At 48.6% G+C, this 16,013-nt stretch overlaps 2 protein-coding genes across 12 annotated transcripts in view; one reads left to right on the plus strand and one right to left on the minus strand.

Annotated features, from left to right (window-relative positions):
* KLHL29 (kelch like family member 29) overlaps window positions 1–14,733 on the minus strand; it is a 326,642-nt gene extending 311,909 nt beyond the window's left edge. For 2 of the 3 annotated variants that reach the window (XM_043469264.1, XM_043469265.1), the window contains exon 1: window positions 14,341–14,733. The gene's annotated coding sequence lies outside the window, so the exon portion shown is untranslated. The remainder of the gene's footprint in view (window positions 1–14,340) is intronic. The other variant, XM_043469262.1, reaches the window with a different exon arrangement.
* Window positions 14,414–16,013, plus strand: part of LOC122442017 (translation initiation factor IF-2-like) — a 377,694-nt gene continuing 376,094 nt past the window's right edge. For all 9 annotated transcript variants that reach the window (XM_043469267.1, XM_043469268.1, XM_043469269.1 and 6 more), the window contains exon 1: window positions 14,414–15,403. In XM_043469267.1, the coding sequence (XP_043325202.1) occupies window positions 14,414–15,346 (933 nt within the window). In that variant the 3' untranslated portion in view covers window positions 15,347–15,403. The remainder of the gene's footprint in view (window positions 15,404–16,013) is intronic.

Raw genomic sequence — 16,013 nt, forward strand, 5'->3', positions numbered from 1 at the left:
GCAGAGCGGCTCCTTGGAGCCAGGTGACAGTCCCTCTGTCCCCAGGTAGGCGGGCACGACTCATCAGGCCTTGACTTGCTGAAATAGGCTCCAGGCCCCATTCCCTTGTCCTGGGAGCATGAGCCCTGTGGGTTCTGGCCAGGGAGCGGACCACACCGTCACAGGGCCCAAGCACCCCACAGCCGTGCCAGCAACATCTCTTAGAGGTGAATTCAGAGCAATGCATCCTTTAGAAATCACAGTGCAGACCTAGGCTGGCCATCCAGGCTTACTCCTCACAGAGGAGAGTGGATTCATTTGCTGTGTTGGGCTTGTAAGCTGGTAGATTGGGGATGGGGGTCCTGGGTGTTCAGAGGGAGGAACTTGAACAGAGGGAGGGTGACTATCATCAGCACACCTGCCCTGGGAGGTCCTCCAGCTGCCTGCTTGGGGGTGGAGGAGTGGGGGAGTGGGGTGGTGCTTCCCAGTGACCACGCTCACCCTTATCAGCCCTGTGTCCCCACAGTTCTTTCCTGGAGGCAACAGCCCCGGATGCCACCTACACACCATCCTTGCCTCATCTACATCATGCAATGAGGCACTGCCCAGGAATGTGGACGTAGGGGAGACAAATGAACTCGGCTTTCACACAGATGAACTTTGTGTGAATTCCTGCCTTGCAGGAATGACCCCGCCCCCCACTTACAGGCCTGTTAGAGGCGGTAGGTAGAGCAGCAAAGCTATTATTAGTGTTATTATATGAGGTGGCTCTGTTCCAAGAGATGAAGTAACCTGCCTAAGATTTCATCATTCCTAGGTGGCCCTGCTAAGACGCTGAGCTCAGACCCACATGGAAGTGAAGGCCACAGCTCTCGAGCACAAGGTCTCACTACTACTTCAGGAGCCGAGATGCTGCTCAGAAATGTGGACGTGGAGGACGACACTGATCTCAGAGTCAGACTGCACACTCACTTGAGAATGGGTCACAGCAGAGAGGGCAAGGTCACCCTAAGGACAGAATTCTCAGACTAAAGGCCTTCACACGGTGGCAGAAAGAACATGTCAACCAGCCCTGAGGATGCAAACCAGAAAGGAAGGGGCCGAGCTGGGGACCGATCAGCCCAGCCCTATCCCCTGGCATCTGGTCAATTCTACAGGTGGCTGCTTGGACTGGGAAGGTACAATCATGGCTCAAAGACATTGACTTTTAAGGCCATCCACCAACCTCCTGTCTTCACAGCAGAGTCACCACACAGTCTTCTGAAACTCAACTTCCTGCATGATGTGCCTTTAAGGGAGAAATGTGTCCAGTAGCCACAGGAGCATCTGTGCCACGCTTTCAGTGTAAATCACCCAAACGCCACGACCTGGAGATGGTTCAACTCTGGGGAAGCTGCCAGTCCTGCAGAAAACCCCCTGCATGGAGAGCTTGTGTGACAACCCCAACCATGGGGATACTCCCAGTTGGCCAGCTAACATCCTCACTCGCCGCCAGCTGTCCGCAGATACTACAACACTCAATGTCCATCCACAGGAGAGTGGACACACCAACTCTGGTACGCACCATGGAACCCTATTGAGCAATAAAGAAAGAACTACTGGGGTGCAGGTCAACATGGATAAATGGTGCCCGGGGTGGGTTGAGTGAAACCAGTGGGTACCAGGGTATACACTACATGCTTCCATTCACACGGAGTCACATAGCAGTCGGAACTCATCTCTGGTGACTGACATCAGAAAATGGTCAGGAAAAGAAGGGGGTTTGCTTAGAAGAGGCACATGGGAACTTTCTGGGGTGATGAAAATTTTTTATATTTTCCTTTGGATGGTGGCTCCAGAGGTTTATACAGTTATCAAAACTCAGTGAACTGAACACGTGGGGTCTGTGGATTTTATTGTACTGCCTCAACTATTACACCTGAAATAAAACACATACATATATAATAATATATACAATGCCCAGCAAAGGCTAAGGTATACAGCAAGTACTTGAATTGTTGAACTGTTAAAGTGAGTGACTTTTTGCCTCTAAGCAAATGACTTAAAGAATTTATTAGGCGAGCCAGTTTAGAATGTCTTCTTTTTATTGTGGTAAAAACATATAACATAGAATTTACCATTTTAACCAGTAAGGTGGACAGTTTGACAGCATTAAATACAGTCACACTGTTGTCCAAATATTATCACCACCCATTTCCAGAGCTTTGTCATCTTCCCAAACTAAAACTGTGCCCACCAAACAACAGCTCCTCATTCCCCTCTCCCCCAGCCTCTGGCAACCACCACTCTGTCCTGTTTTTATAAATCTGACTACTAAGTGCCTCATATATGTAGAATCATAAATTTGCTGTTAAGTCAGTAAGCTGTGTCCAACTCTTTGAGACCCCATGGACTGTAGCACACCAGGTTTTCCCTATCCTCCACTATCACTTGGAGTTTGCTCAAGTTTATGTCCATTGAGTCAGTGATGCTATTTAACCATCTCATCCTCAAACAATATTTATATTTTTATGACTGGTTTATTTCACTTGGCATAATGCCTTCAAGGTTCAACCATGTCATAGCAAGTGTCAGACTTTTCTTCCTTTTTAAGGCTGATTAATACTCTGTTGTATAACACGTTTTATTTATCCATTCATCCACTGATGAATACTCGGGTTGCTTCTGCCTTTTGGCCACTATGAATAATGCTGCTATGAGTGTGGGTGTACAAATGTCTGAGTTCTTGCTTTCACTTCTTTTGGGTATTTACCGAGAAGCAGAATTACAGAATTGTATGATAACTATATGTTTAATTTTTTGAGGAATCTCTATTCTGCTTTCCTTGGTGGTCACATCATTATACAAGGAAAGCATAAGGGTTTTGATTTCTCCACATCCTCACCAATAATTTTTATTTTCTATTTTTTAAAGAATTATAGTTATCTTAATGGGTGTGAGATGGTATCGCATCATGATTTTGATTTGCATTTTCCTAATGAGTAGTGATATCAAGCATCTTTTCATGGGCTGGTTGGCTATTGGTATATCTTCTTCGGAGAAATGTCTGTTCAAGTCCTTTGCCCATTTTAAAAATCAAGCTGTTCACGTGTTGTTGAGTTGAAAGTAAATAAGTTTTATTTGTAACTATGTGCAGGACTGAGTGAGGTGGGCATGGTAACTCACTCCAATATTCTTGCCTGGAGAATCCCATGGACAGAGGAGCCTGGCGGGCTACAGTCCATGGGGTCTCAAAGCTTCGGACACGACTGAAGTGACTTAGCACACACACACGCACACACGCAGAACTCCCCACCGTCACATGCTCAGTCCCTAGAAGTCAGTCTCACGCCCCTGTCCTTGTCCCCAGTGGCCCCTACGTAGCACAGCACAGGACCCTTTTCCTAGGACCAAGGAGACCATACCTGGCCTAGGTGTCTCTTCCAGATATCAAAAAATGCTTCTGAAGATCAGACGTCCAGGGAGGCTCACCTAGAATAAAAAGAGCTGACAGCTACAGCTCTCCAATTGCGATTTCACAGTCCAGTGAGTGCCCACCCCTCCCCCGCAGCCTCCCCAGGAGCCTTCCCCAACAAAGAGGGCTTTTTGTGGTTTCTGCAGAATCTGGGAGAGAAGTTTTAAATTCTGAGGTAGGAGCCTGAGCTGGGCGGTGGCTCTGGAATGCCCTTTCTGCTTGGGGATGTGAGGGAGAGAGCAGGGGAGAGGCCAGGGCTGTCACCACAGCCCACCTGCAAACCCAGGGCTGAAACTCTTGCCACCAGAGGACGGTTCGTGTGGCTTTATCTCAGCAAGGCAGTAGCGCCAGCTGCTTTCTTATTAGTCTCTCCACTGCTGCCGGTGACCTTCCCTCACGTCCCAGCCACTGGTGTCTTCAGCATGTCACACCACCCACGTCCCTTCCTTCCTGAAAACCCCGTGGGCTTCTGCCGGCCTGACTTCTACTGCAGGTGTCCCAGAGCAGACCCTCATAGAGACCTGGGGCCGGTGAAAAAGAGAGGTGGTGACTTTGTGGAGAGGGAAAAAGGGACTTCCATGAACCACGGTTTCCATAAAAATCATTTTTTTCTCCTTGGGGGGTAAAGGAGAAAATTTTAGATCCTAGTACCATTTAATTGTGGAGAAAGGCATTTTTTCCCACAGTGCATGAAGCCACCCCGGTGCCCTTTTTTTTTTTTTTTCTTTTCCTGCAATGTGTTGCCATAGATCGGTAAGTTGAGAAGCTTCGGAGCTTCTACTTGGCACACCCAGGTTTCAGCAAGAAAAAAGTTCCTTTCACAGTTTGAATATTATTCAAGTTTTGAAGATTAAAGCTGGCTGGAGCAGCATGAACCGAATAGATTACAGTACTCTGCGTACAGCAGGCTCTTCGCTAGCAAGATCAGCCAGACACACAGGCTGCACGCAGCCTCCGGGTCTCACTAACACGGCTTCCAAAATGCATCACTTACACTCCCCAGATGCTGTGGCCCTGACCTTTTGGTTTGGAGAGCCAGAATCAGAGCATGGTCATCTTATACGTCTTCAGATCAACCAAACAAGTGAGTTCAATGGCAAAATCACCTACGCACGGCTCAAGAACTCAGAATAGTACAGAACTGCAACAAAAGGGCCTCATATGAATGTGTGGATGAGGTTCTTGTGTTAAGACCTTCAAGCTCTCACTCAGCATCAGGGAGCTGACGCACATAGACACAGAGGAGGAGCCCCTCGTCATAGCACCCCTCTGACATGGCAATCATTTCCTGGATAGTACGGAACAGACCAGGCAGCTGTCCCTGCTACGGTGAGCATGGCCACACTGGCCGCAATCCAGTCTGCCTGTTGTCCCAAAGGAGGCAAGGCTGGCCTCACTGATGAGGGATTCTAGATGGGAGCTTTAGAAAAAAAATCACTGCCTGCGGGTTGGCAGGACAACTGCATCTAGGCTCTTATGTAGCCCTCTACCCCTATCTGCGGTGAAAGACCCCAGATTTTCGGGTTTTATTTGTATTGCCAATCTGTTAAGAACTGGAAGGCAGTCTTAGCATGCAATGGTTACCCACAGCTCTCACCACACGCTGCTCTCTTGGCAACACATGAGGGAATCTGATGTGGCCCCAGACTGGTCCACACCTTCAGGGAGAGAAGCAGAATGCTACGCTGTCAATGGAGTACCAAGTGCGACCGAAGTTTCTAAAGGCTTCTTCCCATTTTATCTTGTCTCAGACTGGTAACCAATCTGTGACCTGGCACCGATCAGAGGACCAGGCCTGGAGCATCATTTTCTACTGGATTGGACAGCTTGGACAGTGGCAGAGGCAACCAATCTAAGTGGCTGCATGGAATTGTGTTGTGAACGCCTGCGGCAGCATTCATGATCAGGTTCTTCCCCTGTGGTCTTTCAGAGTTTCTCTGTTCTGAAAGGAATGTTGGACTGTCCCCTCATTGGTCTTTCTCCACCTGTTCTCCACATGCCACAGGCTTCTGAGTTAGACTGGGAACTCATGGTCGGGGCCATGTCTCAGGGCGTCCAAACAGTGAGAACCCAACATGTGCCAAGTCCAAAGCCATAAGGAGGTCATGATTCCCAAGTGAATCCAGAAAGAGCCACTTGTTCACATGATCTGGAGCAGAAACCAACCCACATGTTCACACGGACTACAGTTATGATATGCTTGATATTGTTCTGAGCACTGTAAACAGCAAGCCACTGAATCCTCAAATAATTGACTCCTATTCATGTAAGTCAGGGGCACCCTAAGAAGCCTTTGATCACATAGAAAAGAAGTCAGTTAGACCTAAGCCTTCAAGGTAAACTCAGAATCAAACACTTGTTGAGTTTTACAAATGATGATGGCAGTGAGGTTAAGTGTGAAGGAATCTGAAATCATACTAATGGGTCTCACTTCCAAGCTTATTTCAAGCCTTAAAATAAAATTAGCTGGACCTCACCTTATTACATCAACTGTGGTATAATAATACGAGTAATATGGCTAAGTGTGTGTATATTCTGTTATTTTAATAATCAGTTTATATTCTGTATGAAAGGGAACACAGGCTCTCTCCCCTCTTCAGAGGTTGGCAGTCACCTGGAGGCTAGGCTTGTGCATCGCTATAACCCATCCAGCCACCCATGTTTGCACCCATTAGGCAAATGCTTTGTCTCTCCAGAACTAATCTGCAGAATGGGAATAATGCTACCGATATCACAAGGTGAGCAACAAATGAGATGCCGTGTGAAAGGCATGGTCCTCTCCATCATACCCGCTCAGTAAATAGACCGAGTCTATGCTCATTTAGAAGCTCCAGAAAAATGAATGTATCATTAAAATTCCTTAGGAAGCTAAGTTCAACTGCAGTTTTGATCCAAAAGCATATGCTTAAAGCTGGAAATATGAAAAGAGGAGATAAAAGAGAAAGGTAAGTTTTTGTTTTGTTTTAAAATTCACATTTCACCTTTCCCCACCACTTCTCAAAATGTTTATAAATATCCAAAAGGAAAACACGGATGATCTGGCAACTGTTTGGTCTAAGCCTTTGACTAGCTTTTGCTTTTCGCAAGACAAAAGAGAGCCCTTCTATTTGCTCTTGCCTTATGGTCCCCATTTCTGACCCTGCTTCGAAGAGCTTTGCAGGGATGCCTGAAGAAAAAGAAAGCCTCCTGCCTGATTTTTCCTTGAGGGTAGAAACAAGCCCAGGAGTGAGGCAGGGGGAGGTGGTGGAGCTGGCCAGGCTGGTACCCAGCCACCCCAGAGCCCCTCCTGCCTCTTCCTCATCCAGCATCATTTCCTGCCTGATCCCTTACAGGTTTGATCAGAGGCATGGTAGCTAAGCCTTCTAACAGTGAATCTCAAACTGGAGAAGTCATTCCTTGCCTGGGTGAGGGTTAGAAGAGTTCAAACAGGGAGAAAATACATTTTTGTGGTGTATGCCCCAGGTTGTAGTCATATCCTCTTAGCCATCTCCAAAACAAACAAACAAAGAAAAACCCTTCACCCCCGCCCCCACTAAAATAAAGGATTAAAATAGGACAGAAAAAATTGGAAAATACAGTGTTATTGCCCTTTTACAGTGGTCTCTATGATTGTGTGGCATTTTGTTTTTCCTTAAAAAAACACTTTTATGAAATGCCACAAATTAAAAATCTCAGTGGGGACAACACCTCACAAGTAAGTGTATCATGAAGGACGGACTAGGATGGACTCTGCATTGATTCTCACAAGTGCCAAATAAATTCAAGTTAGCACTGGAAAGAAGAAGCGCCAAGAATATTAGTCTTCAAAGTCTCAAGTCATAAATCCTTAAAGATTCCATTTAGATTAGTTATAATTCATCAACAAACATATTTAATAGATAGATGCCCAAATATAGCATCTAAAATTCCACACAATGTAAAACTGTGGAGATACAGCTACACAGCGACTGAGTGAAAGGTAATCCAAAAAGCAGCCTTTGATGTCTATTACCTGACACCTTCTCTGGGCATAAACTGATCCAGGCAAATAGTTTTTCTATCAAGTTTTGTGCCAGGCACTGTATTCGGTACTGGGGCTCAAAACAAACATGCCCAGATCAATCTTTGGTGGTCCTAAATGTCTCCTTAGTCCTTTCTACATTGTTTCTGCTCTTCAATTTGCTCTTTATTACACTGGATCAGCCTGGAAACAGATGCCATTCAAAAGCATCTGAAAGTTTTTCTCAGTGTTCCAGAAGTAAGAGTAAATGAAAGCAGGTAGGCAAATCCCCAAGTACTGTGAATGTTGGACCTGGTCAATATTCTTATTCTACAATCCCTCCAGTAGAATTATTTCATTTAAAATGCTAATTGGCACAGACAACGTGGTACCTGGTACATAATAGGCAGTGTACTGTGGTGCAAATGAGCTTCCCAGGTGGTGCTAATGATAAAGGACTCACAGCCAATGCAAGAGACATAAGAGATATGAGTTTGATCCCTGGATAGGGAAGATCTCCTGGAAGAAAAAATGGCAATCCACTGCAGTATTCTTGCCTGGAGAATCCCATGGACAGAGGAGTCTGGCAGGCTAGAGTCTATAGGGTCACAAAGAGCTGGACATGACAGAAGCAGCTTAGCATGCACACAGTGGTGCGAATGCATCGAGACACAGTCTGGAGTCTCAAACACACACACACACATATACACACACATCTTGAAAAGACAAGACAAGACCGATTGGTAGTTGATAGATCTAGGCTCAAACCTGGATGTACAGTGTGGCTAGATTCATGGCCTTGGGCCAGTTGATTACCTTTCTGAGCCTCATCTTCACTTGTAAAAATGTGGATAATCCCTATCTTGCAGCATTGATATGAGGATTAGAGGTAATGTATGTAAAGTACTAAAATACAGTGGGCAGCTGTAACTGGAAGCTGTTATTATTATATTATTGGGGCTTGATACAGGTTTGATGATTGAATAATAGGCAAATTAGTTGACCTCTAAAATCCACATCAACTCTAAAATTATGATACTAAAAATGGAATTAAAAGTTCACATATCAAATCCACTCAAGGATATTTTTAATGATTGTGATGCAAATCTCTTTTCAGAATAAGTTCTGGTAGTGAGACTCACAGAATACAATATATATATACTGTGGCATATTATGAAAATGTTTATGATCAAATTTAACAGGAGAGCTGTCTGTGGTTTCTGAGAGCTCCAGGGGTTGCTGCTGCCTTCTCTATCATGACTGCCTCTGTCACCGAAGCTCTCCTTTCTAGAGTACTTGTTGAGGTTTGACACTGTGAGGCAGGTTTTAGCAGTTATCTCGGCCACGACGATTCCCTCCAGTTTCATAAAAGAAAATGGAGGTTTACTGAGATTAAGGATCTTTCCAAGGTCACACAGCTAGTAGGCACCAGGCACTAGATTTCAACTCTGACACTAAGTTCAATCATTTAGCCACTATGCCATATTGCTGCAACTCACACAAGCCCTAAAAGCAAAACAGAAAAGAGATTGCGGAGACTTGTGGGGAAATGTACACACAGAAAGGGAAGAACAAATCTACTGCATTCTTCCTCTGACTGTCTTCTGTGGACTACACTTTCACCATTTCTCTTCAACAGAGGATCAATGTAACACATCTGTGAAAAAGTAGAAGAATCCACCACTCCCTTGTCTGGGTATGTATGCCAAAGGATTGAAAGCTGGATCGTGAAGAGACGCGTGCCCACCCATGTTCACAGACATGCGCTGTAGGACTTCTCCTTATATGAGCCATCCAAGTAGTCAAATGTATAGGAACAGAAAGTAGGGGAGGGAGAGTGGGCAGGTGACGCTTCATGGGTACAGAGTGTCAGTTTTGCATGATGAAAAAGTTCTGGATATCCATTGCACAACAATATTAATATTAACACTACTGAACTGTACACTTAAAAATGGTAAAGATGATACAGTTTATGTTATGTGTTTCCTTTTATCACTATTTTAAAAAGTAAAGTAGTAGAATATTTATTTGTATATGTGTGTATATATACACATTTTATACAGTATATATTTGTATATATGTATGTGTATATATTTATATATATACACACAAACATTGTTGTTGTTGTTGTTTAGTTGCTAAGTCCTGTTTGACTTCTGCAGCCATAGCCCACCAGGCTCCTCTGTCCATGGAATTTCCCAGGCAAGAATACTGGAGTATGTTACCATTCCTGTCTCCAGGGGATCTTCCGGACCCAGATTGAACCTACATCTCTTGCACTGCAGGCAGGTTCTTTACTGCTGAGCTACCAGGAAGGCCTATACACACACATATATTAATATATTGTTAAAAGAGTCAGTGATTTTAATGTCAAAACTCTAGAGAAGAATTATAAAAATTGATGCCAGTGGGGCCAATGGCAGCCTTTAAATGTTTGGGGAGCTGACCTCTTGGCCCAAACCTGATCCCGTATACAACGCTCTGCCATTCCTGTTCTAGCTTCTGAATCATCATCAACTGCTACAGAGTCCAGAGTTTGAACCATGTGAATTTCATGCAAATATCCTCTCTGGTGGGAAAAGAGAAATCTTCCCTTTCCCTCCCTAAAGGTGGAGATGCCCCAAGCTGTAAAGTTCATTTCACAAATAATTAATTGTATTGCTCCTTCCAATGATCAACATACCTCATCTTTTTCTGCAGTTTCAATTTCCCTATTTTCAAGTGATTTCCTTTCTGACCTAGGACTTCAGGAAAGTAAGCTGGTAGCTATTGTAGGAAGAATCAGTTTGCTTTCAGAGTGATCCTGATCTCAGAAGGCAGGTAAAGAATTCTGACACACTTTTTCTTCTTAACCAAATTGTTAAGGCTATTTTTTTTTTTTTTTAGCATATTAGGAGATAAATCCTGCTTTCCTAAGTAATAACAAAAGACCATCTGCACAAACTACATTCTCCCAGTTTCTAAACATTTGGCTCTATATGTGATTTTTCTGTCCCCAAAGAGACTTCTTCCCGCCCCCCCCCCCCCTTTTTTTTTTTTTTGCTGCGCTGCTGGTGGGATTATAATTCCCCGACCAGGATCAAACCCTGGGCCCTTGGCAGTCAGAGCACCAAGTTCTAACCATTGGATTACCAGGGAATTCCCCGCAAACAGATCTCTTATTCTCTAGTAAACCTACATGGTTTCTGCCTTGGTTTAGCCTCACCCACTGCAACCAAAGGCTGGATTTCTTATTCATGGTGTTTATTCCTGCCCCTACCCCCAAGTAAGCACTTAGTTGACCGATTATAGAATCACAAGATTGGTTATAATTCCGTTTCTCCATCTGACTTTGAACTTAAGTGCTCCAATTATTTCTCCTGATCCTAATAAGCCAGTGGCGTGCTAATGCTTGCCTTGATATTTCTGAAATATACAGGGTGTGATTAGCTTGGGACTGCATCTTTAGAAAGCAAAGTTGAAAGCGGGTGAGCAAAATCATCACTTGCATTTAAGCAAAGCTGCCTGTGCAGTGAACTTACAATGTTACGTGATCCCAGAGATACCCAACGCTGTGAGTAAACATATACTGTATTTGGAAAAATAATCTGACGCTCAAGAACCTTCTGTCTTTGGCTACTACTGAATGAGACAAGATCCTAGGACGACAGGCTTATTCTAATATACAAAGTCCAAAAGTCTGTTTGAGCCAGATATAACTGAAGACATAAAGAATCCCTGAACCATAATAGGATAGGAGGGGAAGAAAGGTAGAAAGGAAAGAAGGAAGGAGGGAAGGAAAGAAGGGAAGGAAACCTTTAGTCAATTCTGCTGGGTTGGGTTGACATCTCCAGGCCATAATGTGAGAAAGCTTTAAGGTAAGCCTGCTGGAAGAAAAAAGAAGAAAAAAAGAAAAAACCCATGCATACACACATATCAAATAAGATGCAAAAAAATACATTAGCATCAGTGGTGTTATTTTATCTGTATGCAATCAGCAATAGTGTAAACTTTTGGGAACTAGCAGAAGGGGGGAAAAAAAGAAACATTTTAAAATGGGAATGATTTGCAGCCAAATCAATTGATAAATGAAAGAAAAAAAGATGGTACAACTGAAATTGATGCCAAAGATTTATAAGGTTGACTAAGTAAACAAAAATGGAATGGATCACCATGGAAATGCATGAATATTGAAATAAGCAAGATCTGAATAGACTAATGATATGCCTCACTTAGACTGACAGGTGTTGATAACAACTGTGACACCCAATCCACACCAACATCCACACTTCTAACATGTTTATTCCTAGAAAACATGGGCCAGATTGAAAGGTTCCTTTGGTAAGAGCTCATAAGGAAAATAAATTTTCTCATCTTAAAGGGACTAACTCAATTCTCATCTATCTACTTGAAAAATAAAAAAGATTTTACCTACTTGCTTCCTGGATATGAGAAGCTGCAGTTAGCAGAAGTCATTCTCCAGGGCTCTACTAGTCTTTGTTCCAATAAACCTCTCACAGAACTGAATTCTCAGTTTGGCTTACCTCCTGCACTGAATACTTGAAGTATGACCACCACTCATTAGAAGTATAATTAAAAAGACACAACCTAGATTCCTCCCTCCCATCACATACAGATGAAAACCAATAACCCTTAATCTATTTGTTACCATGGCTACCATAGGGTATTTTATTTCAGTACAACTCTAGGTATTTCGTTGGGATTGTTGCTTGCAAATGAAAGTTGGAGACCTATAAATTTTCGTTAACTGTGCTACAAATGGAGAGACTGAACAGAAGAAAATGTTTTTCTTAATCATGGACGAATATGGTTTATAAGATGCTTGTGCAGAAAAGTTATTAAAATTGGTTAAATGCATCAGCCCATAAACCAATTTAAATGCCATTAAATTTATATAGAGTTTAAGGGCACATATGCTAGTAATTCTCTGATTTATAGCAGGATGATAAATCAAGTGCACTCAGAAGAGTGTACAGGACGGAGACTATATTCATCAGTGGCACACAGCTTCATACTTGTATAAATGCCTGAAATATGTGACTACTCAAACACAGGCATGCCAACCAGCCTTTAAAGTATTCACCTGTGAATTATCCAACAATGTTTTGGCCTAGAGTCGGGAGGAACAATCGATAAAGTTGTTCATCATGCCCACTCCAGAAAAGTAGCTTTGCACTTTCCATTGTAATTTTTAAAAAACATCAGGAATGAGGTGGGCTAATTAAATCTGCTGTCATTCATCCTAAACCGAAATAATTCCTTAAATCTGCCCTCCCAGGGTTGAGTTGGAGATAAGACCACACAACAAGAAAAGGAACTCTGTAGTGACTAGACAGATGACTTTAAAGCGACTGAAATTAGGGTAAATACAGCTGTAACCAGGACAGATTTATCACCGCAAGAGGAGTCCGAATCCCAGCGAAGCTCGGCTGGTGAGAGGCTGGCGCCTGCAATAGTGGAGCCTGACTGTCCCTGAGCCGAAGAAGTGGAAGTTTCGCGGGCAGCTGCAGCTGGGCGTCCTCAACGGTCCGGTCCCTCCAGCGCTGAGGTCTCCCCTAATGCTACATAAATACCTGCGTCCACGATTCGCCCCGGGCTAGACGCGGCGCAAGCACCGTAGGGAGCCAGGAGAGCTTTTGCAGAGCTGCAGGGATGGCAAAGGCGGCGGTTCCTCACCCATCAGCATCCCTAGGGACCCGCGGCAGGACCCGCCAACTGACCCGTGTCTGCCATTGCGTTTCAGAGCCCAGGAACCACAACTGGCTTCTCCCCTGGCGGACCCAGGCACCCGAGACTCGCGCTTTGGCCCCATCACCGTTGGCTGCAGGCAGGCAAGCAGGCAAGGCGGCGCGTCCCCGCCTTCCCCGGCCGACGCAGACCTGACCTGCCCGGGAGCTGCCTCGGACCTGGGAGCTGCCTCGGACCTATCCGGGATCTCGACTCTGCTCTCTCGACCCCGGGCGAGAGCTCCCCTCCCTGGGGGCCCGGGGCCCGCACTGCCTAGAGCCCGCACCCGCGCCGCGATCTCAGATGACCCTCGCGCTCTCGGCCCGCTCCAGGCCACAGAGACCCGGACGTGAGCCCTCTGCCAGCCGGCACCTCCCGCGGCAGTCAGGGCGCAAGCCCACACTCCCACACCACACATCTCCCCGTCCACACTATCCCGCACATAAACAACCCCTCCCCATCCAACCCTACATCCTCGCCGCCCCACCATTCCGGTACGCTCTCGTTTCCGCGCCCCCCAAACACGTTGGCACCCACAAGGTGCTAGGGGAAGCGGAGGGGGTCACAGAAGGTCTGTGCGGGTTTCCTCCCCGTGGTTTTCACGTTCCTCTGCCTCGAAAGTTACTTGGGATTGAGTGAAGAGACCCGGTCCCCAAATGCGGGGTCTGAGGACGGGAGGGGGCAGAAACCCCAACCTGGCTTCCCGCCGCACAGAGGCGCGCACCTCCCCAAAGGGTCGGGCGCGTGGCCGCCCCCAGAGTCCTGCCCTCCGGTGCCTCCTCCTGGCCCCCAGCCCGGCCCGGGCCCTGGGCCGCTCCAGGGAGGTGGCTTGGAGAGGGACGCAAGCTCCCGGGCCCAGCTGAGGGGCTGCTTCGGCGGGGGTGGGGTGGGGGGGTGGTCACACTCGCTTCCAGCACCCACTATCACCGCAACATTGGCCCCGGGCAGACCGGGGGCATACACACCCGGGGGCAGGAAGTTTTTTTTCCCCCCTTTTTTTCCCCCTGGAGCAGCGCAGGCGCAAGGGCTCCTGCAGCCTTGCGAGTCCAGACGCGGGAGGCTCCAGGCGCCGCCGCCGCGGGAGCCGAGCCCAGCGTTCCGGGTTCTCCGGCCCTGCTCCCAAGCCCGGCCCGGCCCCACGCAGCCTCCAGCACCCTGGGTCCCCGGCGCCGCATCCTTGGCGCCCTAGCCCGCATCTTACCTCCGGCCGCGCGGCTTTGGCCCCGGCCCGACGCGCAGAGAGTCTGGGGTCGCGAGTGGGCGCAGAAGGGCTGATGGATAGGGGACGGCGCCGGCGGGCAGCGGTGGCTGGGGCCGCTCGGGTCCTGGCCGGGAGAAACGGATCCAGGTCCACCTCCTCCTCGCGTTCCTGCTCTCCGCTTTCTCCCCCCTTTTCCTTCTCCTCCTCCTCCGCCGCCGCCTCCCGGCAGCCCAGGGAGGATGCCCGGGAGAGGGAAGTCAGTCCTTCTGCCTGTCAGCCTGTGCGGCTACGCGCGGCGCGGCGCGGCTCTCACCGAGGCGGCGGCGGCGGCTCCGGCAGCATCGCTCCCCCCCACCCCCCCGGCTCTCCCCGCAGCCGCGGCGGCCGCGGGGCTGGGGTTGGCTCCGGGCTCCGGGCTCGTGCTCCGGGCGGGGGCTGCGCTCAGGCACGGCGGCCGCGGGGACTGCGGGCGGGCCCTGCGGAGCCGGGGCCGGGGCTGCAGCTAGATCCGCGGCGGCGGCAGCGGCGGCGGCGGGGGCTGACGCGGCCGCGGCGCGGGGACCATGCTCCCTTCTGGCTCGCTCCGCTCCGGGTACCGTCTGCTTTAGCTGCGAGGGAGGCGGGCTTCGGCGCGCAGCCAGGGGCGGGCGGAGCCAATCACGGGCGCCGGAGTGGGCGGGGGCGGAGGGTGGGGGAGGCGGGGCGCCCCCGACCGGGCACCCGGCGCTGCTCCGCGGGCCCGAGGGATCCCGGGCAGCGGCGCGCCGGGGCCCGGGGCGGAGTGCTCGCGGGTGTGTCCATCCGTCCGTCCGCCGCCCCCGCCCGCCCCCTGCGGTGGCTCCCGGCTTGCCCAGCTCGGCGGCCGCGCCCGGCAGATGCGCGGCGCTTGGTCCCGGCCTCCTGCGCCCCGGGCCTCCCGGCCCCGCCGGCCGGGGCTTGGCGGACGGGACCGAGGCGAGCTCCCCGGCCGCGCTCAACACCTGAGGAAACTGGCGGAAAAGTTTGAGAACGAAAAGTCCAATCGTCTTTCAGCTTCCGCCCTCCCTATGACACTCCAGCCACGGTAAGGAGCAGGAATTGTCCAGGTCCCTGAAGAACCTCGGCCGGCCCCGTAAATCCTGACCACCGACCCTTTCTAGCCCGTGCAGACTCGACTCCCCTCGGTGTCCACGGACTTTCCTGTCTACACCGACCCTCTTGAGTCCCCAGGACCCCTCTCTGTTGACAGCCCCTGCCCTGGCCACCCCAGCCTTCCATGTCTTCACTGACTCCTGTTCTGTCTACACCGACTTTCTTAGTCCCATCACTTCTCTGTCTCCACGTGCGGTCTCCACGGACCCTAACTTCCACCTTCATAGGAGAGGTTTGGCTAGAGGCCGGTGGCAGCCCCTTTGCGGGCTTATCCACTGTGTCAGAGCATTTAATTTCAGCACCAGTCTCCCCTTTCTTGGTAGATCTAGATCTGGTTTTTATTCCCTGACCTCTTTCCCTCCCCTACCTTACCCCTTCATTTGGTTTTGATTTCAGAGGAAATGTATCTCCCCCCACCCCCACCCCCCACCATCCCCCATCTCCAGCCTGAATGTAACGTCTTGTTGGGCTACAGCCTCTGCCCCGAACTCCCCAGGGCAAAGCCGCTGAGGCCTGAGGCCTGGGTGGAAATTGGGGAGGGG

Source organism: Cervus canadensis, chromosome 5 (genome assembly GCF_019320065.1).
Source record: "Cervus canadensis isolate Bull #8, Minnesota chromosome 5, ASM1932006v1, whole genome shotgun sequence".
Taxonomy (NCBI): domain Eukaryota; kingdom Metazoa; phylum Chordata; class Mammalia; order Artiodactyla; family Cervidae; genus Cervus; species Cervus canadensis.